Raw genomic sequence first — 23,768 nt, 5'->3', positions numbered from 1 at the left:
ACTTGCATGTTAGGGTTTTTTCTTTCAAATGGAATGATGTATGAGTCATTTATGCCTAAAACATAGTAAAACTTATTATACCATTGTTCATACCACATCTTCTGAAATAAATAGATCCAAAAAGACACTTACAATGAAAGTTGGATTCGTGAGAGTTTGCATGGCCTGATGAATGTTATGGGCTGATGCATCACTTTTATTCGGAAGAAATTTGTGTATGGTTCTTAATATTGCTGCCTGCTCACCTCAGCACACATCATCTTAACATCAGCGTAGCAGAGGGGTTTGTATTAAACTGCATTGATTAACAACCTCCACTATTTCACAGGATCTGACTTTGAAGTATCCTGTGATTTGGTTTCTACTCGTGGATGTAAAAATCCTGACCAAGAATGGATTTAGCAGGCTGTAACTGCTTGAGAAACAAATAATGAATGGTAACTTCATCAAAAAACATGTAATGAATGACTGTTTGGACCACTACCATACCTCAAAGATAAATAACAAATACAAACAACACCCAAAAAGAGAAAGCGCCTCAGATAACTGAGCAAGAGAGCTAAGACTATTCCTTTGTCTTTATCTCTTCATGTAGAAATCATGACATTTCGAGTGTAGGAGACTAAATTAAGTACCATGTAGTAACAGCAACTGCATCAGAAAACTGCATGCGTGCTAGGCGTTAACATGCCAAAGGACAAAATGAATGAAATGTGGATAAACGTGACTTCGGTTCTGTGTTTCAGTTTTTCTCAGTGCTTATGAATTACATTTTAAAAGATCCGCTCCTTTTGGAACAAGTATGTTTATCTTTTAAATGTTCCTACGTAATCTCTTCCTTACATAGTGCTACATAATCAAGCATCATATAAAATTAGTTACTTTGTGTTGATATGAATGCAGACGAAGTCAAGCCATTAGTTGACTTTTTCAGGGGCCACTCTTATAATTGGTTGCATTACATCTTTTTATAAAAAAGGCACTGTGTGAATACAAATGTAATCTTGGCCAAGAACCTGTTAAAAAGTGTCTTTTTCAGAGGGGAAAAAAACCCGAGTAGAGTAAGAAATTTGTTCATGTATTTTCTTATCAGTAAGTACTTTGATAGATGTTTTGGCAGTAGAGATTTATGAAGGTTAATGTGAGGGAGTGGATAATCTTGGAAAGCACGTGCTATAAAGTACATGGGGAATTTTAGTTTTACAGGGCAGGGCTTCCAGACCAATTTCTTTAAGGGCTTTCTGTGTAGAAATTGGTTTTTATCTGACAGGTTTTACAGGTATGAAGGGAGGGCATCTTGAAAGTAGAATGCTTCAACATTAATAATTTTTCAGGAACTCGGAGGCTTACACAGCTTCTGCTGGCGACCCTACTGTTCAACCGAAGAGCAGTTGTTTCAGAGTTCGCAAAGCACTCAAATGAGAATTTCCTTTCATCTCTTTACAAAGAGATGGATAATAACCTCTGCCTGTCAGCAGATATGGATGGCCCAGCTGGCATTTCCCTTGTCCTTGGACAAAGGCCCAAGGATTCTGGAAGCAGATTGGTAAAGAGGGTTTGTTACCCTTGGCTCCAGTCAGACGTAAACAAGTATTTTTCTCTATTTTGGAATTTTCTTTATATGTATTTTGGCCCAATCTTTTGGGCCTTTTCTGTTTTCATTGAGATGAAACCTCTTTGCAGTGATCGGTGTGGTTTACTTTGGTTTTTACTACTCTGAAGTGGTCAAATTGGCAAAGAAATAAAGATTATGTTACTACGCTGGATTTTAAAGCTAACATTTAATGAAACTTTACTAGAACCCCCTTTTGTTCATTAGCTCATAACTTTATGAAGAGCACTTTTGGAGTGAAATTTTCCATGTTTAGTCTGAGGCCAAAGGGATTTTTTTTACCTCCATTCAGCATTTTCTCACCTACCTAAGCTAATGTGAGGGGTTTGTATATTTTTTAAAGAAATGTTAAGTCTGTATTCTTCTGAACTCAAACAGATAACTAACCCTATTTGAAATTTATGGTTTTAAATTGTATGTATAGCTAGAGCACTACCCAGTCCTGCCAAATGTAAACACAGATAAAATGTTAAAAAATTAAAAGCCACCAAATGGAGGGTTTATATAACTAGTAAAAAAATATTCTCTTTTAGATAGCAATAATTTCTTACTGTGGAAGAGTGAGTAAAAATACACAACTTTGTAGCGCTTCACAAAATTTTCTCACCAGTTAAAACATTATTGTTTATATATTTGGCTTTTCTGTTTAATGCTGAATTTTCAGAGACACATAAATAAGGAGTCCAATTTTCTCTCCGTTCTCAGAAGTCTACAGTTTTTATTGTTCTTGGTTTTCTAAATCATCCCTCTGTGAGACTTGGCTTTGTCAAAAATCTGGCCCTAAAATGCCACCTCTGGCCCATTTCAACACTGCTGCCTTAGCAGCTTTGGTAGCGAGCTGACTTCGGTGATCATGCAGTGGGTTTTCATTTAAGCTTTTCAGCTTCCTGCCTGTGGTGGTCTATTTGTTTCTAAGGTAGAAACATTTTCTCCACATGGGCAAAGCTGATAAGTTCTCTTCCAGCAGAGAAATAAATTACATACTAGATGTAATGAGACATCAATGTCCAGTAAATGTCCTGTTGCTTGCAAGAGTGGTACTGTGTGAGACAACAGTCAATAATTTTCTGGTAATTCTCTAATTCCTCCCCTCCCCAAAATTCCTTTGTTAAAGAGTTACATCTAATGTAGCAGAAAAAAGCCCTAGCAAGGAACAAAACTTGAAAGTGCAACAGGAAAAGAAGGGTGTTTGAAAATGAAGCAACAAAGAGCTAACAAAAATACCTACTCAGTTGTGTTACCTTCAGGCATATGAACCCTATGAAGTTCAAGGCTTCTTCACTGGTTAGGTGAGTTTGATGTTTTGTTGTCAGGACTTCTTTCTCCTTTCTCTTTGCTAAATGCACGTTTTTTGAACATTGCATAGTTCTTTAGTTTTATGGGAAATTTTATTGGGAAAACGCAGGGTGCAGCAGCGTGATGTTTTAGTTCACATGGAGGGCTCTGGCAGTAGCACTGCTCATTCTGATGGCTGCCCGACAGTGTGCTGGGCCTTGCAGAGCTGTGCAGGGAGGCATGGGGAGCTCATGGGGGCACATGCCAGTGTTTGCTGGCTTTTAATCAGAAGCTGGTGAAGATGGCAACAGTCATTGCATCCTTCCTCCTCCTCTTTTGCAATGCCACAGCCCTGATCTTTTGAAATAGGTAATGTTCCTAAAATGCACATGCAAATATGGATGTAAATAACCACACTAAACAAACTAATTGATTAGAGTGTGGTGATAATAACGCCAAGGTCGCAGGTCTGTACAGGCCACTGACTTAAGAGTTGGAGTTGATAATTGTTGTGGGTTCCTTCCAACTCAGAATACTCTGTGTGATTCTGTATTAAATCACATATTAAGAAATAAAATTATTTTTGTAGTTAAGTTTGATAGAAAACTTTTCCTCTAGTTTGTTGATCTTTGTTCACATCTATCAAAACCTCTAAATTGCTGTATTTCATTCTAAGAAAACAAGTCATATTCTGTGATCTGCAAGCATAGGCAATTCAATGTCATGAAGAGCATCTCTGGATGCTTTGCTTCAAAGATGTGGTTCCTTTTATAGTGGACTGCAAGGCAGTGGCCACACTGGTAGCAAAAGTAGGCAAAACTGGTATCCCTGTCATTGCTTTGACTGCTTTTCTCATAGAGGATCCCATAGAATTAAGAAAAACAAATTTAGTTAATTAGTATTTGGTTTCATTCATCTTTAGACTGCTGCTTACAGGGGTGGGAGGAATGAGGGTTGGAAATTACCTGATTCTAAAAACTGAATGATTTGTGAATCATTCTCAGAAGATATATTTCATCTTGAAGAAGCCTCTCTCCCACTCCCTTCCAAAAAACCTTTGTTTTGTGCTCTTCAAGATGCATTTCCTGTCCTATTCCAAAAAGACTTTTTCTGCCTGCCCTAATTTAGCCCAAAGCAACTTTGAAAATACAAAGTACATCGACTACCACAGAGTCATGCTGGAGGAATGATAAACCAGATATGACATGGCTCAATCCATTTCACCTCTAATAATAAAAAGTCATGGATAAGAAGAACAAAGATGCATTTCTTCAAAGGTTACTTTTTTAGGTGATTACTCTTTACAAATTGCCATCTGAAAGAATATCAGTATCCAGAAAAATTACAGTCTTTTACAAAGGTCAGGATTGAGAGTGGAAACTTCGTAATCTCTTCAACCTCATCACTGAGTGACTATAAGACACACAGAGGCTGAGAGTGGCTATCCTTCACACATCGATTATAGTATATGCCAGCAGCTGCATTTTTGATGCTTGGTCCCATTTCTGGAAATGCAGGGAAAAAAATAATTGGAGAGTTTTTTTCTCCTGGTTTGAGCTTGTGTATGTGATGTGTTTATGGTTTGGGTTTTTTGAACGTGAAAATCTGGGCAGATTTTTGAGAAGGACTGGCTTCTTTCTACAACACTGTGTGATGCTTAGTTTGTTTTCCATGTGAATTGATGAATAGGGAGTAGAGAGAACAACTGGCTGCACATCCCCACTACTCAAGAGATCTCTGCTGCCCTTTCCCACCCCCATGTACTGGTCAGTGAGGCAGCAAGCCCAGGCAGATGTGCACAGCCATTGAGGACTGTGACTGAGGCAGAAGCCATTGACCTCAAACGGGTGCGATTTGCGTTGCATTGATAATGCAGCTGTGCAGATGTGCCTGCATGTAGAGAGACTGTGCACCTCTGTAATTTGGCCATGTTTAAGCAGGCACCAACTCAGTGGCTGGAGTCTGTGTGTGAGTCACACAAGTCCAGATGGGGACCCCAGGAGCTTCCCTGCCTGCACGGTTCAAGTGTTCTGTGGCCTTGGACACCTTCTAGCCGCAATGCTTCAGCTGCTGTGTGCTTGCTGCCAGGCCTTGCAAGTTGGTTGCAAGTGGTACTTGGCTTGGCCAAAACTGTGAGTATGTGACTTGTACAGCTGAGTTGGTGGCTGAGCTGGTGTCGTCTTGTTCTGGCTGTGCTTATGAGACTCCCATCGCAAGGCTGAGGACCCTGAATCCCAGCAGATTCTAATGGAGAGGTGACATTTTCATGAGAGAACTTTTGCATCTCAAATGAAAATAGGAGTTCATTGAAATATTTTGCAATCTGGCATTGATTTCAGCTTGCTTCTGTCGAAAACCGCACCCCCAACTCACCAAAGAAGAAGAACGTTTTTCTAAAAACATAGAGACCTATCACTTAAAATGATTTTCTGAGGATTTTCACTCTTCTGGAAATAGCTCTCTGTTCCCCTTCCAATATTTTGCGTGCCCACTTTTTATTAATATTGGGGGAAATAAAGTGCAAGATTGAGTTGAGTTGAGCAGAATAGCTCCTGAAAAGTAAAACCTGGATACTAGAGGTGCTTGAGGTTTTAGTTCAGCTTATGAACTTTCTGCCTAGATGAGTGATTATTGCTCTGCACCTGTCTCTGAAGCTGTAAGGTAATTCTTTTTGAAAATAATATTAGTAAAAAATAATTTAAAAAAATAAGAAGAGCAATGCACTTTGGTTAGGATACTTTGTCTGTTAAGGCTTAGATTTTGCAATTTCTTTACAGACAAAAACTCCCATTTAAAGTGAAGATGAACAGTGCCTGAACTCAGGATTGAAGAAGGAGCTGTTGTGGTCATGCAGTCTGACCCCTGAAAGAACAGGGCACTCCTTTTCATTTAGCAATCTGCTGAGCAGCAGCTGTTAACTTTCTGAAAAAAATCAAAATGCTTCAAAACACAAAGTGTTTGCTTCAGAAATGAGTGTCAGTTCTAATGCATAACCATTTTTCTCAAGAAATCTTTCTCTTTTTCAGAAGATAATTACCAACTTTATATTACAGACTGTGGTTATTATACTACACTTCCAAAAGGGGAAAAAAATTACAATATTTCAGGCCAGTATTTCTCTTGCTTTCTAATGGATTACTTTGGTTTTTCAAATCAATGTCCTTTGATTATAGTCTTATAAAGTTTCAGCTTTCACAGTCTATGGAAGTAGTTACAACTTTGTGAGTTAAAATACATGTCAAGATAATGCATCTGTTTTGTTTAGAAGTACTAAATTTCCAAGGGGAAATCTAGGGAAACTAGATGTCATTTGTGTTTAAGGTTTGCATTTGACATACAGTCACAGTTCATCAGCACTCAGAAGAATTTGAAATTTCAAAAGTACACCTCCCAATTCACAGGTAAAAAGGTCATTATCCCTTATGTGTAGAAATAAAGCAAAACAAAAACAGTTAAATAGAGAACCCACAGTAGACCACAAACATTGTTTTTATGCATTTGAAAGATATTTTTGAAAGAATTCTTGGTACATAGTTCTTTTTGCTGCAGTGTTTTTCACTATAGATGGATTTATACACTCTTATTTATATATGTGTATATATTTGAAAGACTGTCTATGCATGTATTTCCTTGGGGAGATCTTTCTTCCCAGTAGCTACAATGGTAGACTATGGCATAAGTAGATAAATAGAACTGTGTTGGTTATGAATAATTGTTCTTTGTGTGCTATGCCACAGCACTTTTTGGTAGTTCCATTTGCATGTAGAGTATTAATTAAGAGATAACTGTCACTGCAGGTTGACTGCAGAAGGCTGCAGGATCCAGCAGAGAGATAAATGCCAGTGCCAAATCATACAGGTTGGAGAGCATACAGGGAGTCCGTAATAAAAAATGAGTTTACAATTAAAACTCACTAATGACTAACTTAATGCGTTATATGCAGAGACGAAGAGGTCCAAAATCTGGTCAGTAAGGGTTGTACATACCAAGAGTGGGGTTTGAGGTTTTTTTAGGGGGCTTTTTTGGGTCAATCTACATGTGATACATTGAAAATTGAAATTTTGGGATGTGATCAGTAAATTTGTTAGGAGGGTGTAGGTGCCCTTCTTAACAAGAGTGCGTTACAGCTTTCAGCACACTGGGAAGTCGTAGAACAGATTGCAAAGAGTCAGCTTGATTCAGAAGGCCTGTAAGTGTCCTTCATGTTAGAAAGTGTTTTGGTTTCTAATTGACTGAGCCAGAAGACATGTTATTTCTGACCTCCAAAAAGCACTGATCTTATCCCAGTTTTAAAAGATCACTTAAACTGTTTTATTAAAAAAAAAAAAAGGCAACCTGTCCTTTCCTGTTGTGAGGAGAAAAGTACAAAATGGATATATATATAGCTACTGTTAGTGAGCCATTATATGTATATTTTTCCACAGTATGGGGTATGTTTTTGGGTTTATATGACATAATAGTGCCATTTAATATAACATGAAATCTTCATTTCCATGAACTCACCAACAAAAATCCCATTAATTTCAGTAAAGAAAAGAGCTATCTACCTTGAAATTTGTAATTTAATAGCATTTTCTTACTGACAGTCAGTAAGTACTCCTTACCACTAACTTCAAAATAAGACTCTCCTTCTGTGTCTTTGACATGCAGACACAGGATTTTTTTTTCTTCAGTCTCAGTGACACGGGCTGCCAAGACTATGAAAGGAAAAATGCACTGTTCTGCCATAGTTACACAGCCTAAACAGAACTGTCTGCTCTTGCATTGCCTTAGCAGCCATCAGAAATTGTACGTAAGTTAGGTATACGATTTATGCAGCCTGATTGAGATTAAAATAATGGCCTTTCAAATTTTTATAGTGAAATTACTTTTTCAAAGTATGTAACTCACAATGCATCTTATGGAAGTAAATTGATAATGGCAGGTTTTGAGAGACAATCTAGGTATACGAACAGAAGTTCTGCATTGAGGAAATCCATGAAGCAACGAAAGCTTTACATGCTTTCAAGATCATGTTTTAGTGCAGGAAAGTTTTTGTTGCCTCATGAATTATAATCAGAAAAGAAAATAAACAAGGTTTTTGCTTCTTCTTAGTGTCGTATTGCCAGCAAAAACTTTAGGAGTTTATTGGGAAGTTTTCATAAGTACATGTGTTTTAGGGCTCCTCAGAGACTTTCTGGGTCATCTATTTCAGCCCACCCACCCTGCAACAGCAGGAGATCATTACTACTGCTTCTCTTCCATCCTACTTTTGTCTTAAATACCATGTTCCAAAAGTGTCCAATACTATTTTCTTTAAAATATGTCTAGTGCAGATGCAGTTCATCTATGCACCCATTGTTGTTTTTGAAGCAAAGTGCTTCTTTAGCATGTGATGACCGATAAAATACGAAAGCTGAGCAGTTTTTTGATTCATTCTTCATAACACCATGGAGCTAATAGCTTTTTCTTCTTTTTCTAAGGGAAAGGTTGTAGGAAACTTGTACATAACTGTAAGCTGTGGGTTCTGTCCAAGTGGGAGTGCCCCTGAGGCTCTGGGGTTAAAGGCATAGCTCTGCCCTGCTCTGTCCTCAGTCCTTGCCACACTCTGCAGCAGCCTCACTTTGTTTTCCTGCTCTCATACCCATGGTGTTGGGCAGCAGCAATTGCCAGAGGCTCAGCCTTAGACTTAGTTAAGCCTTAATATGCTTAATATAGAAATTCCCATGCAATGCTACCAGTCCATTGATGGCAGTCTTCACCATTGTTTATTTGCTATCTTTTTATGGGTTGCACTTATCATACTTGTCCCTTTGAGCTTTTCCATATGTGACATCAGCTCTGCTTCTAGCTGTTAATTTGTGCTGTCTTTTAGATCAGTGCTGATCATGGCACAGAACAGTACACATTTTTTTTAACATAATTACCTTGTACATATGTATTTAATGTATCCATTATTAGCTCAGGTGTATTTTTTTTATGTTCTTCTTACAACCAGTTTTCTTTGGGTTTTACTTTCTTTGGGGACTCATATAATTTCCTTAGCAAATTTATTCACCTCTTTAAATATTGCTATGTTGAATCTGTTCTTGCTGGAGTTTGCCTATATTTTCTGCAAATCTTTTTTGCTTTTTCATGTGCGATAATTTTTTTTGAAGTATTTAAGTACATTTGAAGTCATGTCTTTTCAATTATGAAAATGCCAACAAACTAAAGTGTGTTGATCCTCATAACTGACCTAAAACATGAGATTTAAGCACTCTTAAGTCCAAAATACTTGCCTGTGAAAAATAGCTTATTCTTGCATCAGTCACATAGTACACATGGGACCTTTTCCTGTTTTTTAAAGACAGGCAAGAAAGTCAAAGCAGAACAACAGAAAATTTTTCTAGGTGTATACTCAAAGAAGCAGAACAGGGGGAGAAAATCAGTAATTGTATCTTTGTGGTTTTTCTTAGAATGAAGTATTCTTTGTGTTGTGTGCCTCTATGCTGTATGGAAAATATAATTGGCTTTTGTCATGCTTAATGATTTTTATGATTTATAAATGTGTTTAAAACTTCAGTAACAGATATTACCAAATATTTTTAGATGTCTTTTATTCCATGTAAAAAGAAATTGGAAAGGAATATGCACATCATTTACGATTCCTCTAGAAAGTGTGTTAAGTTTTTGGGTGTTTTTTTTCCTAAGATGCAGCGTATTCTATAAATGGCAGTATAGATAGCTATCTGTCTTTGCACTTGGAATCAAAGAGGAGCTTACTGCAGAAGTCTGCCAGTGCTGGATGAAGCTGTGCAGAAATACGTGTCCCAGCTGGTTGGCCTAGGGTTCTTGTGAAAAATTGGCTCATATTACAGCTAGCTACCTTTTCTCTGCAGACCATGTAACTGTGTGACAAGAAAGCAACAAAAGGAGGGCTAAGGAGAATAGCCATCCTTTACTGGACAAAGGATGAGGAAGAAGCTGAGGTAACTCAATGCCTTCTTTTCCTCAGTCTTCCAGTTGTCCTCAAGGTACGCAGGCCCCTGAGCGGGAAGACAGGGACATGGAGCAGAATAAAGCCCTTGTAATCCAAGGAGAAATGAGCAGTGGCCTGCTACACCACTTAGACACACTTAGGTCTATGGGGATCAACCCAAGGGTACTGAGGGAGCTGACAGAGGAGCTCACCAAGCCACTTTCAATCGTTTACCAGCAGTCCTGGTAAATCAGGGAGGTCCCAGGTGACTGGAAGTTGGCAAATGTGACGCCCATCTACAAGAAGGGCCAGAAACAGGACCCAGGGAACTACAGGCCTGTCAGTCTGACCTTAGTGCTGAGGAGGTTGTGGAGCAAATCATCTTGAGTGCCATCATGGAACATTTACAGGCCAACCAGGGGATCAGGCCCAGACAGCATGGATTTTGGAAAGGCAGGTCCTGCTTGATCAACCTGATCTCCTTCTAGGACGAAGTGATCCGCTTAGTGGATGAGGGAAAAGCTGTGGATGTCATCCACCTGGTTTAGTAAAGCCTTTGTCACCATTTTCCACAGCATTCTCCTGGAGAAACTGGCTTCCCATGGTATGGGCGGGTGTACTCTTTGCTGGGTTAAGAACTGATTGGATGGCCAGGCCCGGAGAGTGGTGGTTAATGGAGTTACATCCAGCTGGTGGCTGGTCACTTGTGGAGTTCTCCAGGGCTCAGCACTGGGGCCAGTCTTGTTTAAATTTGTTATCGATGATCTGGAGGAGGGGATCGAGTGCACCCTCAGTAAGTTCGCAGATGACACCAAGTTGAGTGGAAGTGCTGGTCTGCTGGAAGGTGGGAAGGTTCCACAGAGGGATCTGGACAGGCTGGATCAATAGGCTAAGGCGATTTGCTTTGTTCAACAAGGCAAAGTGCCAGGTCCTGCACTTGGGTCACAACTCTATGCAATGGTACAGGACTGGGGGAGAGTGGCTGGAAAGCTGCCTGGCAGAAAAGGACCTGGGTGTGCTGGTCGACAGCTGGCTGAACATGAGCTAGCAGCATGCCACGGAGGTTTAGCTTGAATATTAGGAAAACTTTCTCCACTGAAAGGGTTATCAAGCATTGGAACAGGCTGTCCAGGGAAGTGGTTGAGTCACTATCCCTGGAGGTGTTTAACAGACACCTAGATGTGGCACTTAAGGACAGTAGCACTTAAGGTTTAGTAGTGGGCTTGGCAGTGCTGGGTTAAAGGTTGGATTAAATGATATTAAAGTTCTTTTCCAACTTAAACGATTCTATGATTCTAGGTCCTGCTTGCCAGAATTAGATTTATTTATAAAAAGTTGCATAATTTCCTGGTGGTAATCACTTGATTTTGACAGTAGCAGAGATTTATCCCCACTGAGTGTAATAGTGGGAGCTTTGCTAATAGCCTCACGCTTCCACTCCACACCTGACAGACAATGGTTTCTGAACTGAGAAGCTCAGTAAGCCAGAGCAACCAAGTGATGCTCATTCTGAGTTGCTACTCATCAGTGTAGCGTACTGTCAGGGAAACCAATTGATTTGGACTTATCAATGTATTTTAGAGATATTTAAGATACTACGTGATAGGATAAACTGAATATGAAGGAAAAATAATAATTAGCATGATTCTAGCAGTGTACAAGGGAGATGGAGGGAAGGTAATTCAAGCTATTGGTGCCAATATGATTTATTGTATTAAACTTAACATTGAGAAGTGCAGCACCTCTCCAGCATAACTGTACTAGTGAGTACCATAAAAATAAATCATTACATGATGAAAAAAAAAACCCTTCCTTCTATTATAAGTTTAGATTCATAGTTATGAATGATAACCATGCAGGTTAATCTAATTTTGGTTTTAACATAAATTATGTAATAAAGTTACTTCATATTCTGGTACAATTTCCCACGTACAGGCAATATAAAACTTTATTCAAAAGTAGTCCAGCAGTCTTGGTCTCTCAGAGTAAGATCTGTGCTTACTAAAGACTTAAAAGAATCCATATAGTCACAGGGTAAATTAGGTAACTCTTTGGTAACTCTTTCTCTGCTACATTCTGGATTAATTATTGTTTCATTGAAGGGCTAAATGCACTGTTATGGTATCCTAAAGCTTTATTTAAATCTGTCTTCCTTCATGGTGCCCTTAAAGTACTTTCAAGGTGCAGAAATGGGATGTATTCATTTTATATGCATGTTTTAAAACCACTTGTGCAGATGGACACAAGTTTGACAGGTGAAACATTTTAATAGGTTTTAAGCAGTATATGTGTCTGAGAAACACTGCTGAAAACTAAAAATCCTGTCAGTAACTCGTATGGTAGAAATTTAGGGTGGTGAGTTTCCTTATGTGTGAGCTCGGAAAACTGGTCCTGTTTCTTTGCTTATCTATATTATTTTGTTTCATAAATAGATTTTAAGATGGGAGTGTCCCACTCAAAGAAGAAGCCCTGTATGATAGACACTGTCCATTGAAATATCAAGTCATGGCATTGTGTTATATTTTCTAAAGCACTTATACCAATTTATTACAGGCAATTGTCATTTTCTTTGTCCATCTCTTTTTATTATTTGAAGTAGACTATTCATCTTTTGGTAATGCAAAAAATAAACTATTTGTTTTTCGTGTAATATCTTGGTCTATATTTTAAATTTTTTTTTATTTTTTTATAGGTCCTCCCATGCCATCCTCCTCATCTAGTCCATCAGTTACTGAACATTTACACTCCCCTCCTCCATCACCCAATCTCCATGACAACCAGAGGTGGTTATTAAGTAATAATGCCAGCCAGCCAGTTCAGGACTCTGATACAGATGAGGACTATACTGCCAGCTCATATCTAGTACAGACCGGTACTAATCCAGTGTCTGTCCCAGGTCATGGTAAGAAGAGGACACTTTGTCCATAGTTTAAATACCCTTTTATTTTCCATCCTCCTAAGAAATTGTCTAATAAAAATTAAATATATCAAAATGACTTTGTATTTTAAACTGCTTTTCCTTTAAATGTCACAAATGATGTCTCTGTTTTATTGTAGGATAAGCAAGAGTAGAAAATAACTTATAATATGTAAAAGCTCATTTAAGTAATTTTAACATGCAATACTTACATTAAACCATAGCCATTATTGATTTATTATGTAATGTGGTTTTTAGCAAGTGATTAACCTTCAGTTGTACTTTTTAAAGGGTAGGCTGAAGTTGGTTAAACTGTCATGATATTTAGCTTCAGAATAATGTAAAAGATATCATCAAGTTCAGCAGGTTCCAGCCATTCCTTTCATTTCCTTAAGAAGGAGAGCAGGATTTGTATGTTACTGGATAGGGCACTCAAGACTGAGAAAAAAGTTCTAGAGGAAGAGAGCTGTGTGATGGCAGAAGGCAGTGGTGGCTTCTGAGATGTATGTTTCCATGTTTCTCATCCTCCCAACCACTATGAGTAAGTAATGGGAGTGACATACTTAAAACACCAGTCCCTGCTTATACATCATGCTCTAAGAAACCACAATTTTACTTTTTTTTTTTTATTTTACATACAAAAATACAATAGCCACAGGGTTTCATTTTTGTTGTATGATTGAACAGATTTTCTTGGTGTAGGCACACTGGAAGAATAATTTGTTAATTCACACTAATTCAGCTGCTTCACTTTTTAAGAACCATTTCTGTCTGTTGATTGTAAAGAACTCACCTATGGATGAACCACTAGAGGGAGTTTGGAGAAATATTTCTCTACAAATTGCACATCAGCTGGTTGGACAGAATTATTTTGCCAAGCAAAACACTAGCTTTGAGCTTCTCTTCCTGGGTTGGAGTGGAACTTTGGTTTTGTGTCTAAAAGGCCAGTCTGCTAAGAGTAGTCATGTATGTGAATTTGATGCATTTGGATTAAGATCTTTAAAATTAATAATGATAACTTTATTTTTGCATGTTCAGCTTGCTCAATATTTAATCTGTGAAGAACTGCAAAACCTGGTAAAGCATTGTCATAATTAGGGTGTGTTATGAAGATGTCTCCTTTCTTTAATGTCTAAGAATATGAAATTTGTTAGAAATTATATGCATTATCCAAAAGGTAGCCTGGTTTAGTTCAAGAAGTCAATACATTTAGATTACTGTACCTACCAATCCTTCCTTTACAAATGAAAAAATGCAAAAGCAAGACAAAACTGCTAAAAATTTTGAATAGTTGCGAAGATCTCCTTGCATCTCTTAGCCTCTTACAAAGCTAGTAAGTATTCATCATTCCTCTAGATTTGAGCATTTTGCTGCTTCTGAAATTCTGAACAGTTGCTTGCCAGTCAGAGTTTGCCGACCTTGAGGAAATGTTCCTTAACCCCTTTCATTCCAGACTGGCTAAATGAATTTTGACTGGTCCCATGCCAAGTCAAGTGTTGGCCTTTTAGCAGGACAAAATAAGGGGGGTTTTGATTACAAGTAGGACAGAAGTTCAGACCTGGTGTATGTTGAGAGTGTTGTTCTTTGTAAGACTTCTGCTAAACAGAAGGGAAACGTGGCATACTCTGCAAGTGTATGTTCATTTTCCCTTCCCCTCTCTCTTCCCACTGTGCTCCCCATCTCCTCTATCTGCAGTATACACTCACCCCTTCAGTGTATATTTGTAGCAGAACTGCTTGCAGTTCCTGCTGTCAAAAATTAAATCAATGATATATAATACATTCATAGTCTAGTAGTGCTGGTGGCCATACAACACAGCTAATAATATTTCTCCACAAGATTAGACTTGTTTTTAGAAGTGCTTCATCTTGCTAACCACGGATACTGTATATATAGTGATTGCTATAATTTAAATTGGGCTTGCTTGCTTTTCTACTGGATAAGGAGAAGACCATAGGTGTTCTGGTAGTGGGCTTCTATTCCTGGAGTCAATTGCAGGATGAGGGTTTGTGTTACTAGAAGAAAGATTGCTTTCACCCATCACATATATGAATGTTGCTTGGATTATCTACTTGGTTTGCTTATGGTTGGTTTCCTATATCGTATGCTGCTGGCCTATTGATGGGAGAAAAGTATGTTTGTAAAACAGGGAAAAGGAGAATTTGAAAAGTATTTTCTAAGTTAGCTACAGCTTTCTTCTACTCAATGATTTGCATTGTTGTGTAGCACTGCATTGTAGTGTGTGGATCTCTCCAAAATGTACCCTAGAAAGTAAATACATTTTAATTGTGTCCTTCGGTACAGTATTATTTGAATATTGTATTTTCTTTAGCTAAAATGATAAATAATGCAGCATGTGTAACACTTTCACAGAAAGAAGTTTTTTTTATCAGTTGCTTTTTGTTTTGGATCTGGATATAAGCTTTCCATGCTATCTAATCTTAACGGGTTATCTAATAACTCCAGTGCCATATTCCAGATGACTTTGTCCAATGTTTATATTGGTAGAAGGTAGGGGATCACTGCTGAAGCATTTAAGGATAAAAAAGGTACTGACCTAAAGCAATTATATTATTGAACTGCTTTCATTTATATTGACTTTATTTGAATAGCAAGTTGAATTAACATCTCTTTAGTCTATGCAAACACCTGTTTATTTTTCTTTAGAACAAGTTCATTTGATCAATATAGTTTATTTGATCAACTCACTCAAAATTTAAAGGATCTGATTATGTATTTAGAATTATATTAATCTAAGCCTTCGGGTCTGATTAGTTTGTTTTGTCAACCAATGGGAATTAGCTTCCTTTTCAGAAATGAGCTAAAAGAGAAATGAGAATTACTAAAAGGAGTTATCAAATGCTTGCCATATGTAAGGTAAAGTCTTCATGGAGGTATTGCTAGTAGCTTTAAAAATTCAGATCAAGTGAGGACTGTTGTGGACAGTTTAGTAAGAATCATTTAATTTCTCTAAAAGCACTGTGTTAATAAGTTGTAAAATTTTAGGACCATCAGTCATAACTCTTCCTTTACATAGCGCCGCTGATTAATTCTACTTGTTCCTCTTCACGGTGCAGCTCAGTGTATGGGTTGTTAACAGCAGTTAGCCTGTTTGGCTTCTGATTTCAGAACAATTTACTAGTTTTATGTTTCTAGAAGAAGAATGAAATGGTTTATAAGAAATGGGGACATCTCAATATGTCTGCAGGGAAGGTAAACATTTGTTTAAGTGAGAGGAAGAGTGAACTAGATGCTGGGAAGAAAGGATTCTTGAATGTGACTGAGGTAGAGGGTTTCATTGTGTCATAAAGTCTTACAAACAATAGAAGTCATGTGAAGTGTGTATTTAAGCATCTTGATAAGCTTCTTAATCTTTTTCCATGAAAAAGTAGCAGCTTGTCTTGACACAGAATTTAATATAATGAGAAGTACAGTGCTAAATTCTTAGTTCAAGCAGTGACTATGAAAACAGGATATAGTTAATGCTTGCTACTGATAATGTAGTTGAAGATTCTGAGTTAGAAATTCTTATTCAATTCCCTAAATTGAAAATGTAATGGGAGAACCATAAAATGCAAAATATATGTATTTCACAGCAGCATTTGTATAGTACATTTGAACATTTAAGTTTTATGAGGTTCTCATGTTTCTTAGTAACAGTTTGTGATGATAGTTTATCTAATGGGAAGATATGAAAAAAATTCAGTATTATATAAACTGGTTTTCACTCTTCCTTGATTAAGGTCCTGCCAGGTAATGCACAATAAACAAGATTTTGCTCCAGCCACATGGGAATTGCAGATTGATGGGCTTTCAATTCAAAATGGCTGAGGTTTCCTTCAAGGAGCAAAAAAATTGGGAAATCTATAGCATGATTCTGAATATAAATTTGTGAAAGAGAAAAAATAATGTGATAAAGCTGTTTGAATTGACTTGAAGAAGTCTCCATATTCAGAGGTCTCATTATAGGACATCCCACTGTACAGATGCTAAATGTACTGTGGCATAATTGTTGTATAAACGTAATTTGAGGACTTCATCATGACTTATTAGAATTTGATGGAAGAGGTTATACAAATACAAAAGTATCTGCTATACCAAAATTACTATTATTTTATCATACCACAATGTAAAGAAGCCAAAGTCAGAATCTTCCACTTTTGTACAAGTACCTAAGAGAATAGGGACCAAATGCTCAAGCACGGTACCAGGAATGACCAGATATAACACATGTACAGAGCTTAGGTGTGAATTTTGTTAGGGGTTTGTTAGGGTTTTTTTACACTTCAGATTTTCCTTCTAACTCTCATGTTTTATTTTTCTGCATAAATACCTCAATTCATGTATAACCACCATAACTGAGCAAGCTGCCTCATTTCTGCCTTTTTTTCCCCACCAAAAGCAAATGAAATGGAATTATGAAGAAGTACACACAGGGGATCTGCTTTAAAACTTAGTGGAAGACACAAGTGACTTTAAGGCATCTTTTCTTCCTTTGCAGCTCCTTTGAGGGTGGAAAGAGGAAAATGTGATTTCCCCTTTCATACTTTCCCCTTGTGAGAAGGTTGGAAATAACCTGTGGATATTGAAAAGGCCCATGGCAAGTTAAGTCAGTCTTATCCAACATCTTGGAAGTATGCTGTGTGACTTTCTGGTAGGCCTACTTTAGTACCTACAAGCCCAGCCCTTATTCCATCTCTGCTTTGCCGCAGTTATTCCTCAAGGGAACCTACATGTGCCGGTGAACTAGAAGTTAGTAGCCGAGCTGTCACCTGCCCTGTAATGAACAGCAGCTTAGTAGTTCTCATTATTGGGAACAAAAGAAGAGGAAGGGGGTGGGCGTGTTCTAGGACAGAAGAAACAAACTTGAGGGCATGAGATTGAATGCTTAAAAGCTGTTAAGTTTTTTTTTTTCTTATGGAGTATAATTTGCTTCTTTTTCTTTTCATCATTCTAAGAACTGGAATTTCCTGGAATCTCTGAAGGTATCCACGTTGTTTAATGAGATTTTTTTAATCTCTTATCTCAAAATTCATGATAAGTTAGGATTTGTCATTGTTGTATCAGTACATACAATTTGTCTTCAGGTCTGACACTAGTCTTAAGACGTTGCTTGAAAAATTAACTCAGACCTGTTTGGTTTGAAATAATAATAATAATGGCCAGTCTTCGCGAACGAAGATTTGGGGAAAGGTCTTTTACCTTTCCAGCCTGCGCAATGGATTTTTTAGGTGAGACACAGCCTGCGCTGAACTGAGCCCACCCTTTAATCCTAAGGTTCATCTGCCGGGGCCAAGCAAGCTTGGACAATGGCAGTGAGGTCCTCAGGACGTAGGTTTGTTTAGAGTGACCTTCTCATAGATGGATGGCCTCACAGGGCTAACGGGCTCCATCTGCCCAGGGGACTGGCTAGATTCGAACCGGGGTCGCAGCAGTGAGAGTCCTGCATGCTAACCACTAGGCCACCAGGGGGCCCGGTTTGAAATAAACTCTGATAATAAATGAAGAATAGTAGTTCAAATAGGAGGAGTTGTATTGAAGAACATCATGGTGATATGCTATAATCTTGGTTTTATTTAACATCCTCATTAGTTATATGGATGTAGGAGTAAAAGTGGCACTAAAAAAATTTCCTAATGATACTAAACAGCAAGTGTTCTGAGTGCCAACTGGGGACAAAGTGTTAATAGAAGAGGGCACGGAAGGATCATTAATTGTATGGCCAGAAACTAATCAAGTGAAATTAGAACTGAAAAATGTAAGCTGGTAGGAGATGCAGGGTATTCAGGAAAAATCTAAGGAGAAATGGTGATAGAGAATTTTAATTAGACAAATCTGCAACATGGTCTGACTCACAAGTACAGTTTGAGCTGGGTACAAATATATCAGCAAAGGGGGATTCATAGACCCAGTGTCAATGGAATATGAGTTTGGAATTTGGGCATCTTGCTTTCTCAAAGTTCCTGCCAAATTCTGTTATTGCTATTTATTCTACTGGTCAGGTATATTTGTATGAAAACAATTACGAGATTAGAGGTATTAATATATGGGAATAGGTAAGAGATTAAAATTTTGACTCAGTACATAGCCTAAGCACTAATTAAGTGCTGGCAAAGGAAAACTAATAACCCAAGATGGAATGGAACATGTTGTATATGTCATAGAGATACAATTAAAAGTAATAGGATGAAAATAAGGACAGATTAGGCACATCAGAAAAAACTCTTTAACAGTGAACTGTATTAAGATATGTAAGTCTGTCCCAAGGGAAGTGACTGAAGTTCTGTCACTTTGTAACATGAAATTAAAATAAATAAAAATGTAACTTATACTGCTGAGAACAAATCTGCATTCACTTAGGAGACTGTGGACTGAGGTAACCTTCTGGAGCTTCTCTAGCAATACCTGTGTGCATTTCAAATCAGGTATACAAGAGTTGGTAGTTTATGACAGAGATTTTCGTATTAAGCTATGTTAAGTGTGTTATGTTAGCAGTCTGCATCTTGCAATGCATTGCCTGGGTAAACATAACAGAAAATGATTTGTCTTGTAGACCAGACTTCACTCTGAAATTGTCCAGTCCTTCCACAATAAATCATTTGCACAATAGCCACTTTCCCTTCCCACTTGCTGAACCATTTTATATCCTGCAGAATTACAAAATAAGGTTCCCAGATCTCAATGAAAACTGCCAATGTCTTCTGGACATGTGCATACTCACGTAAATATTTTGTAAGCAAAAACGTTTGATACCCATAAATTCAGGATGTCCATGATGCCGAATAGATGCACTTGACAAGCTTTCTGTAAATATGGAATAAGTTCATGTTATAAAAATACGTGATGACTTCTTTCCTGAGGCCAGAGACAGTTATATTTCAGCCACTGTGTAGCAGTGCTTGCAGCCTTCCTCAGTAGCTACAGAAGCACATAAGTCCAAAGTCAGACACTGCAGGAAGGCAAATATCTTTCAGGTACAGATCAACAATTTATCTGTTCCACTTGCTTGGGGCAAATATAGTTGCTTTAAAAACTTAAAAATCATGTCTTGAATGCTAGCCAGTTAATTTTTTATCTCTTTTTGATATTTGATTTCAATTTCATGAATCCATCTTTTTATCCTCTTTCATTGGTTTTGAAGCCAAACTTCTGTCAACATTGTTCCCTTAATGTACAAAAATGTACATTTGTTCAGTTTAATTAAGCATTCAATCTGTTTGCCAAGAGCAAATTATGGTTCCCCAATCTCACCCTCATCCCTCCAAAATCAAATTTTGCAAAGTAGTGGGCAATTAGTTTTCATATCTGATTGTTGTAAGTCATGTTTTGCTCTTAAAAGATTTTTGTCGTTTTCGATCTCTATTACTTAATAGAAGAGCCAAGACCAATTATTCCTCCTCAGATTGTGGCCTTTGTAGCCTTCAGAGAACACTCTCCCCCACACCTCCTGTATCATTAGCTGTAAAATATCTTTCCAGAGATGATTTTGGCCTTTTCACAAATCAGAGGATTCAGAGTGACAAATTATCCGTCTTATACTCGAATGCATGCCAGATGGGACAACCTGCCAACTGCGGATATGATCTGATGTAGAGACATTTCCTCTGCTCCTCCCTTCCCCATCAAAAATCATATTAAAAAAAATCATGCAAGTTAAGAAAATCTGTGAAGATAAATTCATTCTGAAATACAGTGAACTATAAAAGCAGAATATACTTTTATCAAAGGAGGAATGCTGCATCCAAATGTCATATCACTTAAAATGAACTAACATGTACCTGGCGCGATAGATAAACAAGAGTGTCAAAAATGCATCCTTCCATGCTTGCCAGTGCTTGCACTCACATCATCTCCTTTGACTAGCTTGATTACAGAACAGACATTCCTAATTGCAAGATAAGGAGTTTGAATTTAAATTCTGTTACAGTTTAATGGAAGAATCCTGAAGTCATGATTAGGAAGAAGGATGTACTGCTCTTGTGCAGAAAAATAGGCTGTAAGAAATTTATGGTAGAAGTTAATGCAGAAGGTAAAAGGAAAAGGAAATAGTCACATAGAGAGTTTATTTTCATTACAAATTACAAAGCTGAGAACTTTACCCAGCTACTGCTTACACTGACTTCCAGAGGTACAAATGGTGTGCAAGTGCTTTAGACTAGGTTTGAGGGTGGAAGGGTTTGAAACCAGGCTCTCCAGAGAAGAGCCTAAGCCAGGGTTAGGAGTGATATCAGCAGCCCAGCTGAAGTGCGTGTACACTAATGCACGCAGTTTGGGAAACAAACAAGAGGAGCTGGAAGCCATCATGCAGCAGGAAAGCTATGACATACTCACCATCACAGAAGCGTGGTGGAATGACTCACATGACTGGAATGCTGCAGTGGATGGCTACATGCTCTTCAGAAGACATAGGTGAGGTAGGAGAGGTGAAGGGGTGGCTCTATATGTTAGAGAGTCTCCTGACTCTCTAGAACCTGAGGTCAGTGACAAAAAGGTTGAGTGCTTATGGGTCAGAATCAGAGGGAAGGCCAGCAAGGCTGACATCCTGGTGGGAGTCTGTTACAGACCACCCAACCAGGATGAAGAGGGTGATGAATTATTCTACAAGCAGCTGGTGGAGGTTTCAAAATCACCAGCTCTTGTTCTTTTGTACGACTTTAACCTGAGGGATATCTGCTGGGAACTCAACATAGCAGAGAAGAGACAGCCTAGGAGATTCCTAGAGTGTATGGAGCATAATTTCCTGTTGCAGCTGATAAATGAACCTACCAGGGGTGGGGCCCCATTGGACCTGCTGTTCTCAAACAGAGAAGGGCTGGTGGGAGATGTGGTGGTCAGAGGCTGTCTGGGGTACACTGACCACAAAATGATAGGGTTTTCAATACTCAGTGAAGTAAGGAAGAGTGTCAACAAAACCTCTACCCTGGACTTCCGGAGGGCAGACTTTGGCCTGTTCGGGAGGCTAGTTCGGAGAGGACCTTGGGAAACAGCCCGTAAAAACAAAGGGGTCCAGGAAGGATGGACGTACTTCAAGAAGGAAATCTTGAAGGCGCAGGAGCAGGCTGTCCCTATGTGCCGAATGGTGAGCTGGTGGGGAAGATGACCGGCCTGACTGAACAGGGAGATTTTTTCAGGAAATTAGGGAAAAAAAGAGTCTTATCACCTTTGGAATAAAGGGCAGGCAACTCATGGAGTGTTTAGGAATGTTGTTAGGTCATGTAGAAAGAAAATTGGAGAGGCAAAAGCACAATTTGAACTTAATCTGATGACTTCTGTTAAGGACAATAAAAAGTGTTTTTATAAATACATCAATAGCAAAAGGAGGGGCAAAGAAAACCTCCATTCTTTGTTGGACACAGAGGTGGACACAGTTACCAAGGATGAGGATAAGGCTGAGGTACTTAACACCTTCTTTGCCTCAATTTTCAACAGTAAGACAGGTTGTCCTCAGGACAACTGGCCTCATAGGCTGGTAGACAGGGATGGGAAGCCAAATAGCCCCCCTGTAATCCAGGAGGAAGTAGTTAATGACCTGCTGAGCCACTTGGATCCTCACAAGTCTATGGGACCAGGTGGGATCCACCCAAGGGTGATAAGGGAACTGGTGGAAGAGCTCACCCACCTGCTCTCAATCATTTATCGCCAGTCCTGGCTCACTGGGGAGGTCCCAGATGATTGGAAGTTGGCAAATGGGATGCCCATCCACAAGAAGGGCCGGAAGGAAGACCCGGGAAACTACAGGCCTGTCAGCGTGACCTTAGTGCCTGGCAAGGTTATGGAGCAGATCATCCTAAGTGCAATCACACAGCACCTACAGGACAGATGGGGGATCAGACCCAGCCAGCACAGGTTTAGGAGGGGCAGGTCCTGTCTGACCAACCTGATTTCCTTTTATGATCAGGTGACCCACCTGGTGGATGAGGGGAAGACTGTGAATGTGTCTACCTGGACTTCAGCAAAGCCTTTGACACCGTCTCCCACAGCATTCTCCTGAAAAAGCTGGCAGCCCACGGCTTAGGCAGGGGCACCCTGTGCTGAGTTAGGAACTGGCTGGAGGGCCGGGCCCAGAGAGTGCTGGTGAATGGTGCTGCATCCAGTTGGCGGCCGGTCACTAGTGGTGTCCCCCAGGGATCGGTGTTGGGCCCAGTTCTGTTTAATATCTTCATCAATGATTTAGATGAGGCGATTGAGTCCACCAACAGCAGATTTGCAGATGACACCAAGTTGCAGGCAAGTGTCAGTCTGCTGGAGGGTAGGGGGGCTCTGCAGAGGGACCTGAACAGGCTGGATAAGTGGGCTGAATCCAATGGTGTGATGTTTAACAAGACCAAATGCCAAGCCCTGCACTTTGGCCACAACAACCCCCTGCAGCGCTACAGGCTGGGGACAGAGTGGCTGGAGAGCAGCCAGGCAGAAAGGGACCTGGGAGTTTGGATTGACAGGAAGCTGAACACGAGCCAGCAGTGTGCCCGGGTGGCCAAGAGGGCCAATGGCATCCTGGCCTGAATCAGGAACAGTGTGGCCAGCAGGACCAGGGAAGTGATTCTTCCCCTGTAGTCAGCAGTGGTGAGGCCACACCTGGAGTACTGTGTCTAGTTCTGGGCCCCTCAGTTCAGGAAGGATATTGAGGTGCTGGAGCAGGTCCAGAGAAGAGCAACAAGGCTGGTGAAGGGACTCGAGCACAAGTCCTATGAGGAGCGGCTGAGGGAGCTGAGATTGTTTAGTCTGGAGAAGAGGAGGCTCAGGGGAGACCTCATCACTCTCTAGAACTCCCTGAAAGGAGGTTGTAGCCAAGTGGGGGTTGGTCTCTTCTCTGAGGCAGCTATCAGCAAGACAAGAGGGCACAGTCTTAAGCTGTGCCAGGGGAGGTTTAGGTTAGACATTAGAAAGAAATTCTTTATGGAGAGAGTGATCAGACATTGGAATGGGCTGCCCAGGGAGGTGGTAGAGTCACTGTCCCTGGAGGTATTTAAGAAGAAACTGGATGTGGCACTTAGTGCCATGGTCTAGTTGACAGGGTAGTGTTG

The 23,768-nt window shown here is 39.3% G+C and overlaps 1 protein-coding gene across 10 annotated transcripts in view; it reads left to right on the top strand.

Annotated features, from left to right (window-relative positions):
- TENM3 (teneurin transmembrane protein 3) overlaps positions 1-23,768 on the top strand; it is a 1,346,985-nt gene that overhangs the window by 1,151,254 nt on the left and 171,963 nt on the right. For 6 of the 10 annotated variants that reach the window (XM_027676660.1, XM_027676662.1, XM_027676663.1 and 3 more), the window contains one exon: positions 12,520-12,729. The exons of 1 other annotated variant lie outside the window; for it this stretch is intronic. In XM_027676660.1, the coding sequence (XP_027532461.1) occupies positions 12,520-12,729 (210 nt within the window). Of the gene's footprint in view, positions 1-9,747; positions 9,838-12,519; positions 12,730-23,768 lie in introns of all 10 variants that reach the window. 3 more of the 10 variants (XM_027676669.1, XM_027676666.1, XM_027676665.1) reach the window with 1 other exon arrangement.

Source organism: Neopelma chrysocephalum, unplaced genomic scaffold (assembly GCF_003984885.1).
Source record: "Neopelma chrysocephalum unplaced genomic scaffold, ASM398488v2 Primary Assembly neopelma1_42, whole genome shotgun sequence".
Taxonomy (NCBI): Eukaryota; Metazoa; Chordata; class Aves; order Passeriformes; family Pipridae; genus Neopelma; species Neopelma chrysocephalum.
The sequence above is the reverse complement of the archived record's forward strand: the minus strand, read 5'-3'. Positions and strand labels throughout refer to the sequence as shown.